The 13,732-nt window shown below is 38.9% G+C and overlaps 1 protein-coding gene across 1 annotated transcript in view; it reads left to right on the top strand.

Annotated features, from left to right (window-relative positions):
* Positions 1 to 13,225, top strand: part of ZFPM2 (zinc finger protein, FOG family member 2) — a 524,681-nt gene extending 511,456 nt beyond the window's left edge. The window contains exons 7-8 of the mRNA XM_042783627.1: positions 8,049 to 8,273; positions 10,734 to 13,225. Coding sequence (XP_042639561.1) covers positions 8,049 to 8,273; positions 10,734 to 13,225 — 2,717 coding nt within the window. The remainder of the gene's footprint in view (positions 1 to 8,048; positions 8,274 to 10,733) is intronic.
* Positions 13,226 to 13,732: the final 507 nt, after the last annotated feature.

Genomic DNA, 13,732 nt, shown 5'->3' with positions numbered 1-13,732 from the left:
GCAGTTCACATATACTTTGTCTCATGTCATTGACCAAAATTTACAATGCAACAGCTCCCCTCCCACTTCCTCCCCATAGTTACCTCTTCCCAGTCGTTGACTAGAATTTTGTTGAAAAATTTTACATCTGGTTCATAGGGGATATTGGTCTGTAATTGTGTGTGTGTGTGTGTGTGTGTGATATCTTTGCTGGTTTAGGTATCAGGGTTATGCTGGCTTTATGGAAAGACTTTGTTAGTTTTCCTTCCTCTTCTGTGTTTTTGAAGAGATTGAATAGATTGGAGTCAACTTTCCTCTGAATGTTTGGTAGAGCTCTCCACTATAGCCATCTGATTCTGGGCTTTTTGTTGTTGTTGACAGTTTTTGATGATATCTTTTATTTCTTTTGCCATGGTTTGGTCTGCTTTTCAAGTTTGTATTATTTTGGGTACATCGTATGTTTCTAGGAATCTGTTCATTTCATTTATGTTTTCTGATTTTTTGGAGTACAGTTTTTCATAGTTGTCGGTTATGATCTTCTTTACTCTGTTGGAGAGGTTGTAATGTCACCAATTTCATTTCCTACTTTAAGTATTTGCCTCTTCTGGCTTTTTTCTTTTGTCAGCCTAGCTAGTGGTTCTATTTTAGTGATTCTTTCAAAGAACCAACAACAGATTCTTTCTGTTATTTTTCTATTTCATTTCTTTCTGCACTGCTTTTTAGTATTTCCATTTCTTCTGGTAGTTATTGGCTTTTTTTGCTCTTCCTTTTCTATTTGTTCATGCTGTCAATTTAAGTTAATGATTTTGGATCTTCCTTTTTACTGTAGGAATTTATCGCTACAAATTTCTCGCTGAGTAATGCTTTGGCATTTTGATATGTTGTGTTCTCATTTTTGTTTGAATCTGGATATTTTTAAATTTCATTTTTTATTTCTTCTATGATCCAATAGTTTTTTTTTTTTTAGCAGTATATTATTTAGTTTCCATGTTTTGTTTTGCTTTCTCTTATTTTTTCTATTGTTGATTTCTAACTTTATAGCATTATGGTCAGAGACGATGGTTTGTATTATTTCAATCATTTTTAATTTGTTAGACCTGTTTCATGTCCTAGCATATGTTCTAATCTGGAATATGATCCATGTGCACCGGAGAAGAATGTATATTGTTCTGATGTTGGGTGGAGTGTTCTATATATGTTCATTAGGTCCAACTGGATTATTGATTATTTGAGTTCTCATTGTCCTTAGTAATCATTTTTTTAGATGTTCTGTCTATAATTGAAAGTGGTTTGTTGAAGTCCCCTACTATTATTGTGGAGTTATCTGTTTCTTCTTTTGTGCTACACAGTATTTGTCCCATATATTTTTGTGCATTGTTGTTAAGTGCATATATATTTATAACTGTTATGTCTTCTTGCCAGAGTGACACTTTCATTAGTATGTAATGGCCTTCTTTATCTCTTGTAACAGGTTTTGATTTAAAGTGTGTTTTATCTGGTATCAGTATGGTCATTCCTACTCTTTTTTGTTTACTGATTGCATACAATATATTTCTCCATCCCTGTATTTTTACTCTGTTTGTGTCCTTATGTCTAACATGTATTTCTTGTAGACAGCAAAATGATGCACCATGGTTTTTTGTCCATTCTGCCATTCTCTACTTTTTTCATGGAGTGTTGTTTAAACCATTTACGTTTAGAGTTATTACTGAAAACAAAGTGTCTACCTCACTCGTTTTGATATTTGCTTTTTTGATGTTTCATATCTTCTTTTTTTATTATTCTGAATTTTCTGTTTTTGTTTAGCTGCTTTCTTGTGGTAAGCCTTTTTGCTAAGTTCCCTCTTTTCTTCTGAATATTTATTCCTGGTGATTTCTTAGGGTTACCGCATATGTTACATTACACAACTTACAGTTGCAACATTTAACATATGAACCACAGTTTACATACAAAATAAACCTAATAAACCTATTCCTGATATGCTCCTCCCTCCTCCATTTCTGTTGGTGTGTCTCCATTAATATCAATATACAACCTCTATTCAATAAGTTTACCTTGTAATTATGTTTTATAAAATTGATGTCATCGTTCTTGCAGGATTTAATTATTGAGTTTATTTCCTGAAAATATCATATGCTTGACCCTTATGATTGCCCATGTTGTTGAGTTTTTGGAGATCTCTCTCTTATTTTTTATTGATTTTTATCCCATGTATAGAAACAAGTATTTATTTAATGCTCTTGCTTTCCATTTGGAATATTCCCTTGAATAATACTTGCAGAACTGGTGGCAAAATCCCAGAGCTTCTGTTTGGGAATATCTTGAATTCTTCCTCATTTTTGAATGACAACTTTACAGGTAAAGAATTCTTGGTTGGCAGTTGTTTTCTTTCAGTATTGTATATGTTGCTCCATTGTCTCCTGGCCACCACAGTTCTGGGGGAGAAGTCTGCACGGACTCTGTGAAAGGCCCTTGCTATGTTATATTGCATTCTATTCTGCTGCTGGTTTCAGGATCCTCTCCTTGTCTTTGATTTTCAAGAATTGTATCAGGATATGATGTGGATTTGATCTTTTTGTGTATCTTTTCCTTGGGGTTCGTGTAGCTTCTTGTATTCACAGGCTTGGTTCTCTACTCAGATCTCAGAGATTCTCTCTTGTTGTCTCTTGAAAAATCATTTATCTGCCTTTAGTGTTGTCATAGTGCTCTGAGATTTCAATAATTCTAATGTTAGATTTCTTAATTGAATCCCATATTTTCTTTTGGTTTTGTTCACTTTTCCTTGTTCTTTTCTCTTGATTCTTGATAAGTTCAGTTATTTTGTCTTCTAATTCATTTATCCTATCTTCTCTCTGTTTGACTCTAGTGAAATATTTCTCTTGCTTTTTCTACTCCATTTGCTTTATTCTTCAGTTCCAGTTGTTCTTTTCCTGTTTATTTTTTTATGTTTCCATTTCCACATTCAGTTTCTTATTTTGTTCCTACATTTATTTTCTGATCTCCACTAGTTTGTTTTCAGTGTGATTTTGCTTTTAAATGTATTTAGTACCATAGTCTTAAAATTATAAATTTTTGCATTATTTCGACCTCTAGAGGAGAAATTTTCTATTGTTCATATTTTGCTTTTGATTTGTCTTTATTCTCTTGTGATTTTATGTGCTTTGCTTATTATTATTATTAAACTTGGGCTATTCTGTTATCTTAGTTTTTCACCTTAAATTTTTTATTCTTGTTTTTCTGAGAAATTTTACTGATTAGACCCTCTGGTGGCACAGGGGCCAAGCGCCAACTGAAAGACCAGGGCCTGCACTACCAGCCACTCCATGGGACAAAAATTCAGTAGCCAGCCTCTGCTAAGACTCACAGTTTTGGGCACTCCACTGGGCTACTCCATTTAGCCTCATACGGGAGCTCTGGTAGCGTAGTGCCTAAGGCACTTGACTGCTAACCAGAAAGCTGGCAGTTCAAACCCATCAGCCACTCCTCGGAAGAAAGGTTGGACAATCTACTTCTGTATTGATACTGCCTCAGAAACCTAAGGAGGGGTCGCTATGAGTCAGATCCAACTCAACAGCACATAATAACAACAACAACAACAAGGTTACTGTAAGTCAGAATTGAGACAGCAGCAGCAAGCTTGGTATCTTCTCATGAGAACCACTAGAGGGCACTCTTATCCTTAGGATGTTTTTCAATGCTAATTCAGGAGTTCTGGATGCTTGATCTCTGGAATTCAATACACATGCATTGGAGAGGGTGGTTTAGAGATTCATAGACACTATGTAAGCAGTGGGGCTTGACTTTCCTGTAGCAAAGGTAGGGGTTTTTCTCTGCCTTTCCTGTGCCCCTGCCATGTTAATGCCCACCCACCATGTGAGTTTTCCCTCTCTGTCACCCCATCAATCTGAAGTAGTCTCCTCACCCAGCTGCCTTTGCTGTTCCTCTCGGTCCTAGTGCCTGTCATCTCAGGCCTCAGTGAGATTCACTACCACTCTTTTGCAGCACCACGGTCTCCCTTCATCCCCTACTAATTGTGCAGCCAACAAACTCCTACAGTAGCCTTAAAAAAGTCAGGCTACAGCTTCCTCAGATTAACTCCTTCTCTGGGTTCCCTGTTTGAGCTGTTGCCTAACCCCATCCCAAGATGGCTATGAGGAGGGAGCACTCCTGATGTTAGCAGGTAGGTTGTCCCTGCATCTGAGCCATCCTTGCTGCTTCTCCCCCACTTCTGAACTCACCTCAACTCTGCAGCATGTCAGCTGCTGTCTGGAGTTCTGAGGTCTCAGTCTGTAGTTGTATTTGTTTCTATGAGTTAGTCACTGGGGGAGTCAATGGGAACTGCCACTTACTCTGCCATCTTGTTCTGCATTCTCACTCTAATAAAGTGTATATGTGAGAGAGAGACAGAGTGACGTCTCATGGGAGTAAATAAAGAATATTTAAATTCAACGATTTTGGGTTGGATTCTCTAGTGTCATACAAAAATATGACATTCTAAATGAGTTGAACAATATTTAAGTCTACTTAGCTATAAGAATCCTAACAGTTACAGTGATGCTTCTATAATAGAATAATTGTGGTATTCTTTAAGGCCTATACACTTAATTTTTTTTTCATTAAATGAAGAATGCAAAATTAAATCTTGATTAGAGGTATTAATAAAGAAGAAACATAGTCAAGATTATTAAACACCAGTAATACCAATATATGCATATATGTATATATGTAAATATATAAATATATAATGCTTTATATGTAAACTTTTTCATTTTCCATGCTAGATTTACTTTTGTGATTGTATTTTGTTAAAATGAATATTCCATTCCATAAATACACAAAGTTATAATTTTATATGATAGAAAATCAGTGGTCTAGGGGTTCTAAGGGAGCGCTGGTAGCGTAGTGCCTAAGGCACTTGACTGCTAACCAGAAGGCTGGCGGTTTAAACTCACCAGCCACTCCTTGGAAGGGAGTTTGGGCAATCGACTTCGATAGTGATACCACCTTGGAAACCCAAGGAGGGGTTGCTATGAGTCAGGGCCTACTCGAGGGCATATAACAACAACACAGCACGGGTTCTAAGAACTGTATTGAGACCCAGCTCTGCCTCTGTCTAGCTCTGTGAGAAAATAGAAATAGCAGTCACATCTTAAGAGGAGAGTTGATTCTAAAGTTAGTAGATAAGTTTTAAAAAAAAAAACCTGTATGCAGTCAAAATATCCTTGAAAATTCCTGATACCCTGAATGATGCAGAAGAGATAGATAGAGACTGCAGTGATGTCTTCATACTAAGAAAAATTTAGTCAACAATGATTATTTTCATGCTGTTTCAGCATCTTTTGGATTAAAAAAGAAATTCTTAGGTGTATATGAAAGTACTGAAAGACCCAGTACATCCAATCCAAGCCAATATTATTGGGCTTCCTTAATGTAAATGTTAGGTTTTGTTTCCTTTTCTTTTCTTCACTGGCTCTTCACTTCAATTTCAGCAGTGGTAAGCTTGAAATAACAGGAGCTCAACTTGGATTTGAAGCAAAATGATTTTGTTACCAGGGCTACCAGGAGTACCTTATATTATTATTGTGAGGCTCCAGTGTGTGAATGCTGATTTGAATAATATTTGAAACTATGCCCTGTTTACTTTCTATATCAAGATCACTGTTAATCTCAAATAACTCACCATAAATATGTAAAGCCTTTGTTCTCATCTTCAAATTAGTTAACGAGTTAAATTCATCCTGCTTAAATTAAACAGTACAATCCTGTGAATAGTCTACATCTAATTAACTTGAGGGTGGGGCTTAAATCAAAAATAGTAGTATTTCATGTTGAAATTAAATTTTAATTCTAAATCTATATTGCACTTGCCATTCTTACTTTCCATCCACTGGAATTCAGTCCTTAGTCTTCTCCTTTCCTCCTTCTACAAGTCACCCTGAGCCATCCTCCCCACTCCCATAGGTTCTACCACCTATCAACGAATAGCTCACAAATCACTAGTCCTCATGTTTCTGCTGAGTCTCAGACCTCTGTTGCCACCTTCTTCATGTTCCTCTATGTACCTTACCCAAATAGAAACCCTACCCTTCTCATGTGTCCATTTGCCCCAATTTGCCCGCACTCATCCCAGTCTACAGTGTTACTCAAGCATCCCTTTGGTTGATGCCTCCTTTCTCTACAAAAGCACTGTACTTGAACAATATATTGCCAGGTTTGGGTACCTGACCCCACACCACACATGCATCCCAGTCTGAATCATCATCTCTCTGTCCTCTGTTCCCTGTAGAGATCAGTGATACAATCACTTAACAGAGAAGTGCTATCAAGAATCCTAGGCACCAAGGAGACTCCTACTATCTGTTCAAGCATCTAATTGCAGAGTATTGGTGTTCCTGTCCAGTCATTTCTACTCCCTCAATATAATTATCCCCTTGCCATCTAGGCATTATGAAAGACATTTTGAGACTAGGTTCCAATCCCATTTCAGTCTCTCATATGATCATAGGCAAGTCACTCAACCTCTATGAGTCTCAGTTTCCTCACGTATAAATGGATGAGAGGGAGAAAAATGGAAATTTTTTCCATGAATGCATACATGAGAAGTACAAATTAACACACCACTTATTAAAAGTTTTATGACTATTAGCTGCAATTCCAGCTAGCTGCCAGTGAGTTGATCCCATCTCGTGGAGATCCTGTGTGTGTCAGAGACCTGAGCTCCATTCTGTAGGGTTTTCAGTGGCTGATTTTTCAGAAGTAGATTGCCAGGCCTTTCTTCCATGGAACTTCTGAGTGGTAATGAACCTCCAACCTTTTGTTAGTGGCCAAGTACGTTAATGTTTTGCACCACTCAAGGACTCCAGCTAAAATTCAAATCCTGCCCTGTTTCACTTAGATTACTGCAGTTGCCTCCTGCCAGTCTGAAGTCTTCCTTCCAAATTCACTACCTTCAAAAGTAGACTACACTGGTATGATTCTAAAATACCTGCTTCTGTCAGTCCCTGATGAAAATGATTCAGTGATTCTCCATAATCATTGAGACAAAATCCAAGCTTCTTAACAGAGCCATGAGGTCTTTGATGGTCTACTGCTGTCTTCTCTGACTTCATCTCTCACCAGCCCCTAGCATCTGCTGTGCTCTGCAGTACGGAATAGCATCCCAGTCTTTCATCTGACCTCTCTTTACCTGACTTTCCTTGGGCTGTCCTTTTGATTGAGATGACCTAACACCTCTTCTCTCCATCTGACTATCTGAATTTCATTCTTCATAACTCAGCTCTGCCATGTCATATTCTTCCCTATAAACCCTCTAACCTCCTGCTCCCACCAGCCGCCCCCCATCAGCTTAATTAGTGTCTCTTTAGTGCATGCCAAAGCACCTCAGATACTTCTATCAAAGTAGTCAACTCGCTCCAATGTAATTATCTGACCACCTATTTGTCAATTCTTGGGGAAATAAGTTCCTTAAGGACAGCTGTATAATCTTTCATTTTGTTATACACCAAAACCAGTTTAGGGTCTGGACATTGTAGACACTCTATAATTAATTTATTAAACAAATGATGTCAAGGGTTGACCTCAGGACTAACTTTAGTTCAGCCATTAAGTCTTCACCTTTAAACCAACCACCTAAACCAATTTATACTAATTTTTATAAATGTGGATTTTTTTTCTAAATCATAAATAAAATGTCTGTATCTTTTGTGCTTTTGATTCTGGAAGTTAGTAACAATTTCTAAAGATTCTGTGAAGAGTTAAATTGTTAACTCAATTTAAGAGTTGAGTATAACATTTCTTTAAAAGCCTAGTCCTGTCCTGTAGAACAGCACCCGTGGCTGTACACATCAGTGTTTAATTGCCTAATTCTGAACCTGATCTCAGACTTCAAGGAAAATTGAACTAAATCTGCTTTGCCCATCCAAAAAAAAAAAAAAAAACCTCACTGCCATCCAGTCGATTCCACTCATAGCGACCCCTCCGTGGGTTTCCAAGGCGGAATCTCTACAGAAGTAGATGGCCCAATCTTCAAATGCACGACACCTAACACGTCCCTGTGTTTTTGCCTGCAGAGGATATATTCCCTTGCAAGTCTTGTGGCATCTGGTACCGGAGTGAGCGGAATCTGCAAGCCCATTTAATGTACTATTGTAGTGGGAGGCAAAGAGAAGCTGTTCCAGTGTCAGAAGAAAATGAAGATAGTGCTCATCAGATTTCCAGCCTCTGCCCCTTCCCACAATGCACCAAGAGCTTTTCAAATGCTCGTGCACTGGAAATGCACCTGAATTCACACAGCGGTAAGTGCTTGTTTCTTCCGTTGCTCCTGGAGACTAATTTTTCTAAACAGTCATGTATAGACATACATACAAGCATACATCTACATCTCTCTATGTAAATATGCAATTTTTTAAAATCAAATTTCCTGAATCAGCTGCTGTTATGTGAGTTATAATTAGGAAATTCTATTCACTGGGGCCCTAACAACAGTGATCAGACTGCAGGCCAATTCTTGCTATTTTTTCAACTGAGGAAAAATAGCATCGTGTTTAGAAGAAAAGCTGTAGTGTCCTTTGTACATCGTCATCAGTAGTCGCTGATTTAAGAGTGAAGTAATCTTTGGAAACTTAACCACAGTGTTTCCCACGCTGTAGGTAAGAAATAGTAAGGACATAAAAATAATTATCTGCTGAATTGAAACAAAGCTGTCATTTGAGTAGATCCAATTAAAATCAGTCTTGAGAGAAAATAACTTTTAAGTATAGAGCTATATATGTTCTTGACTTCCAAAGTGTGCAGCATATCCAGTAGTTGGTTCTTATGACATAAACTACTCTTAGTACTAAAACCAAAAACCAAACTCATTGCCATTGAGTCAATTCAAACTCATAACAACCCCCATTAGGTTCCCAAGGCTATAAATCTTTATGGAGCAGAGTGACTCATCTTTCTTCCACAGAGTGACTGGTGGGTTTGAACTACCGATCTTTTGGTTAGCAGTCAAATGCCATAACCACTATATCACAACTATGTTTTAGAATTCTTGAAGAAAAATTAAACTACAAACAAATAAACTTTCTTTCTTTCTTTTTTTAAGCCCATTCTTAATAGCAAGGTGGTAAATATTCCCACTTACTTTCAAGTTGTAGGTCCAACTATTTTAAGTTTCATTACATGGCATCTTAATTTCCATAGTTCTTTTGAAAATTGAAGTTAATCAAATTACTCAGTTACACTAACTTTAAATATTTTTAAATACATTCTTGCATGGGGAAAAGCAGGACTTGGAATCACTCTTTTCAGCAGCTACAATAGAAAACTTGAAGGACATCTCTGGGTGACTTCCTTAGCTGGTTTTGCCCAGATTAAATCAGCAAAAACTTAAACAGATGATGTTTTAAAAAATTCCTTTGTAAACGAGGTCCAGTCATCCAAGGCACTAGTACAGTGCAAGGTTTTGTCTTTGAACTTACGAACTTTGAACTTGAAAATAGGCATCTGCTCCTTCTCTTCCTTTTCCCTACAAATGATCTGCCTTCATGTAAGTGCTAAAGCTGGGGGAGCAGGTTGGCTGTACTGGATGGTGAGCAAAGTCAAGCAGAAAGCAAAAAGGACAGAGATGGAGGGGTCCTTTCAGTGAAATGGAGAAATGAGTATTGGATTAGTTGAGGAGAAAAGGACACAGTCCCTTATCGCTATAGGAATGGGTAGCTCTGCCATATGTTCAGCTGAGGAATATAAAAGGCAATTCTCCTTTTAGTCTAGATTGCAGAGGGGAGCACAAAAAATGATGTAACCATATGGCAACAGATGGGAACCAACCTTGACCTTAACGATGCTTACACACCACAGTCAATGGTGATATTCAACATATGTAATAACAGAAACCAAAAATGAACAGGCAGCATGGATGCTGGTCCAAAACAATTGTATTAGTATACTGATATCAGCCCTGGATAGAGGCAAGCCAGGTTCAGAAAAACCAATGAATAAACTTCTAGATTCATACCAAAGATAAATCAGGAGGTTATTAATTGCTTTACAAAATGGCTTCTGTTTGAATTATTTTAAATAAAGACCTTAACTCCAGAAACAAACCAAACCCACTGCCATCAAGTCAATTCCAACACATGGCAACCCCCATTGGGTCTCCAAGGCTATAAATCTTTATGAAAGTAGATTGCCTCATCTTCCTCCCACGGAGCAGCTGGTGGGTTTGAATCACCAACCTTCTGGTTAACAGGATAATGCCTTACCCACTACAACACCAGAACTCCCTAAAGACCTTAACTAATGCACTAAAGATTATGTGATTTGTCCACAAGTCCTCAAGAGGAACTCTAATGAAAGTCCACTTTTTTCCTAATATAGAGCCTAATGTAATAGGAAAATAATTGGCTTAGAAATGATGAAATCTGAGGTTTTGATGTGGTTTCATCACTTAATAACTCTATTACTATCTTCAATTTCCTTGGACTCTTTGAGTTTGTTCCCTGAAATGTAAAATGAGGACAGTGGCACCCATCCTACTGTGATGGGGTATTAGATAAGAAAGTGCTTTGGAAACTATAAAATGCTACAACTATTATCATGCATGATAAAACATATCACAAGAAACAAGTTAATACCACGAATGAGATATTGGAAATTTTCAATTCATACCTGCTGGGCTGAAGACATCAGGTCATTAGAAAAGGTTGTTGCCATTAGGGAATCAGCACATGTGTTTCTGAGCACTGTTATTTTGTGTGTCTCTGCAGGAGTGAAAATGGAAGAATTTCTCCCCCCTGGTGCGAGTCTAAAATGCACCGTTTGTAGCTACACTGCTGACTCTGTGATCAACTTTCACCAACACCTGTTCTCCCATCTCACTCAAGCTGCCTTCCGATGTAATCACTGCCACTTTGGCTTCCAGACTCAGAGGGAGTTACTGCAACACCAGGAGCTCCATGTCCCTGGCAGCAAACTTCCCAGAGAAAGTGACATGGAACACTCTCCAAGTGGAACTGAAGACAGCTTACAGCCACCCGCGGACTTGCTGACCAGAAGTGAAGTTCCCCAGAGCCAAAAGTCCATGCAGACTAAAGATGCCAGCTCTGACACAGAGCTAGACAAGTGTGAGAAAAAGACTCAGCTGTTTTTTACCAGCCAGAAACCGGAGATACAGCCTACAGCAAATAAACAAAGTTTTTCTTATACGAAAATAAAGTCTGAGCCCTCTAGCCCAAGACTTGCCTCTTCTCCGGTTCAGCCTGGTATTGGACCTCCTTTCCCTGTGGGCCCTTTCCTATCTCAGTTTGCTTTTCCCCAAGATATCACCATGGTCCCTCAAGCTTCAGAGATCTTAGCCAAGATGTCTGAACTGGTCCATCGGCGACTTAGGCATGGAAGTAGTAGCTACCCTCCTGTAATTTATAGCCCCTTGATGCCCAAGGGTGCTACTTGTTTTGAGTGTAACATAACATTCAACAATTTGGATAACTATCTAGTGCACAAAAAACATTATTGCAGCAGCCGATGGCAGCAGATGGCCAAATCCCCAGAATTCCCTGGTGTTTCAGAAAAGATGTCTGAGGCTGTGAGTCCCAACACTGGCCAAACCCCCATAAACCTTCTTAACCCAGCTGCTCATGCTGCCGACCCTGAAAATCCACTTCTTCAAACAGCCTGCATCAATTCTTCTTCTGTTTTAGATTTAATTGGGCCAAACGGAAAGGGCCACGACAAGGACTTTTCCACTCAAGCAAAGAAGCTCTCCACCTCCAATAACAGTGATGATAAAATTAATGGAAAACCTGTTGATGTGAAAAATCCCAGTGTCCCCCTAGTGGATGGGGAAAGTGACCCAAATAAGACTACCTGTGAAGCTTGCAACATTACCTTCAGCCGGCATGAAACATATATGGTCCACAAACAGTATTATTGTGCTACACGTCACGATCCCCCGCTAAAAAGGTCTGCTTCCAACAAAGTGCCTGCCATGCAGAGAACCATGCGCACACGCAAGCGAAGAAAGATGTATGAGATGTGCCTGCCTGAACAGGAACAAAGGCCTCCGCTGGTCCAACAGAGATTTCTTGATGTAGCCAACCTCAGCAATCCTTGTACCTCCACTCAAGAATCCACAGAAGCACTGGGAGAGTGCTACCACCCAAGATGTGATATCTTCCCAGGAATTGTCTCCAAGCACTTGGAAACTTCTCTGACGATCAACAAGTGTGTTCCAGTTTCCAAGTGTGAGACTACTCATTCCAGTGTTTCCTGCCTAGAGATGGACGTGCCCATAGATCTCAGCAAAAAGTGTTTATCCCAGTCTGAACGGACGACCACGTCACCCAAAAGGCTGCTGGACTACCATGAGTGCACCGTGTGTAAGATCAGTTTCAATAAGGTAGAAAACTACTTGGCCCACAAGCAGAATTTTTGCCCAGTCACTGCACATCAGCGCAACGACCTTGGCCAACTTGATGGCAAAGTGTTTGCGAATCCAGAAAGTGAACGAAACAGTCCTGACGTCAGCTACGAGAGAAGCATCATAAAATGTGAGAAAAATGGAAATCTGAAGCAGCCTTCCCCCAACGGAAACTTATTTTCATCCCACTTAGCAACGCTGCAGGGCCTGAAAGTGTTCAGTGAAGCTGCACAACTCATCGCTACAAAAGAAGAAAACAAACATTTGTTTCTTCCGCAATGCCTTTACCCTGGAGCAATAAGGAAAGCAAAAGGAGCCGACCAGCTTTCTCCGTATTATGGAATAAAGCCAAGTGATTATATTTCTGGTTCTCTGGTCATTCATAACACTGACCTAGATCAAAGCACAAACACCGAAAATGAATCTCCCAAAGGCCAGGCTTCCTCAAATGGGTGTGCTGTGCAGAAGAAAGACTCTTTGCCACTGTTGCCCAAAAATAGAGGCATGGTCATAGTTAATGGTGGACTGAAACAAGATGAGAGGCCTGCCACCAACCCACAGCAAGAGAACATTTCCCAGAATCCTCAGCATGAAGACGGGCACAAATCTCCCTCGAGGATCTCTGAGAACCCGTTAGCTGCCAATGAGAACGTCTCCCCGGGAATTCCCTCAGCAGAGGAACAGTTGTCTAGTATAGCAAAAGGTGTGAATGGCTCCACCCAAGCTCCAACCAGTGGGAAATACTGCCGGCTGTGTGATATCCAGTTCAACAACCTTTCAAACTTTATAACTCACAAGAAGTTTTATTGCTCGTCACATGCAGCAGAACATGTCAAATGAAAGAGCTAAATAAATAAACAACAGTCACCTTTGGTACCAGTGTTTAATATGTTGTTCTACCCGGTCCAGAAAAAAAGCAAAAGCTGTTTGAATTACATCTGGGCAATCAGGAGATAATTCATTATGGCTGAGTTGAGGACTTAAGGTGTAATTTCATTACAGTTCATTAGTAAAGTGTATTATGGGTGCCATTTTCAAAAAAAAAAAAAAAGAATTAATTTATTTTACCAGCAGTATTCATAGCTGTGGTTATGTTATTTTTATTTAAAAACTTTATATTAAAGTCATTTGTAATGTTATTGTATAGTTATTGTGTAGCACATATGGTTTGCACTGTATAGTAGCTTTTAAAGAAAATAGTCACAAACAATACAGAAAAGCATTTTAGAAATAGCTTCAAAAGCACTTGTGTATCTTGATTTTTTTCTTATATGCTGTTGCAGATATATGTATATGCTAAAATATAACTTGCAAAGATGTTCTCAATACACATCCTGTAAGTTCGCC

Source organism: Orycteropus afer, unplaced genomic scaffold, assembly GCF_000298275.1.
Source record: "Orycteropus afer afer isolate SDZICR_OR568_19922 unplaced genomic scaffold, OryAfe1.0 scaffold00021, whole genome shotgun sequence".
NCBI classification, from domain to species: Eukaryota; Metazoa; Chordata; class Mammalia; order Tubulidentata; family Orycteropodidae; genus Orycteropus; species Orycteropus afer.
The sequence above is the reverse complement of the archived record's forward strand: the minus strand, read 5'-3'. Positions and strand labels throughout refer to the sequence as shown.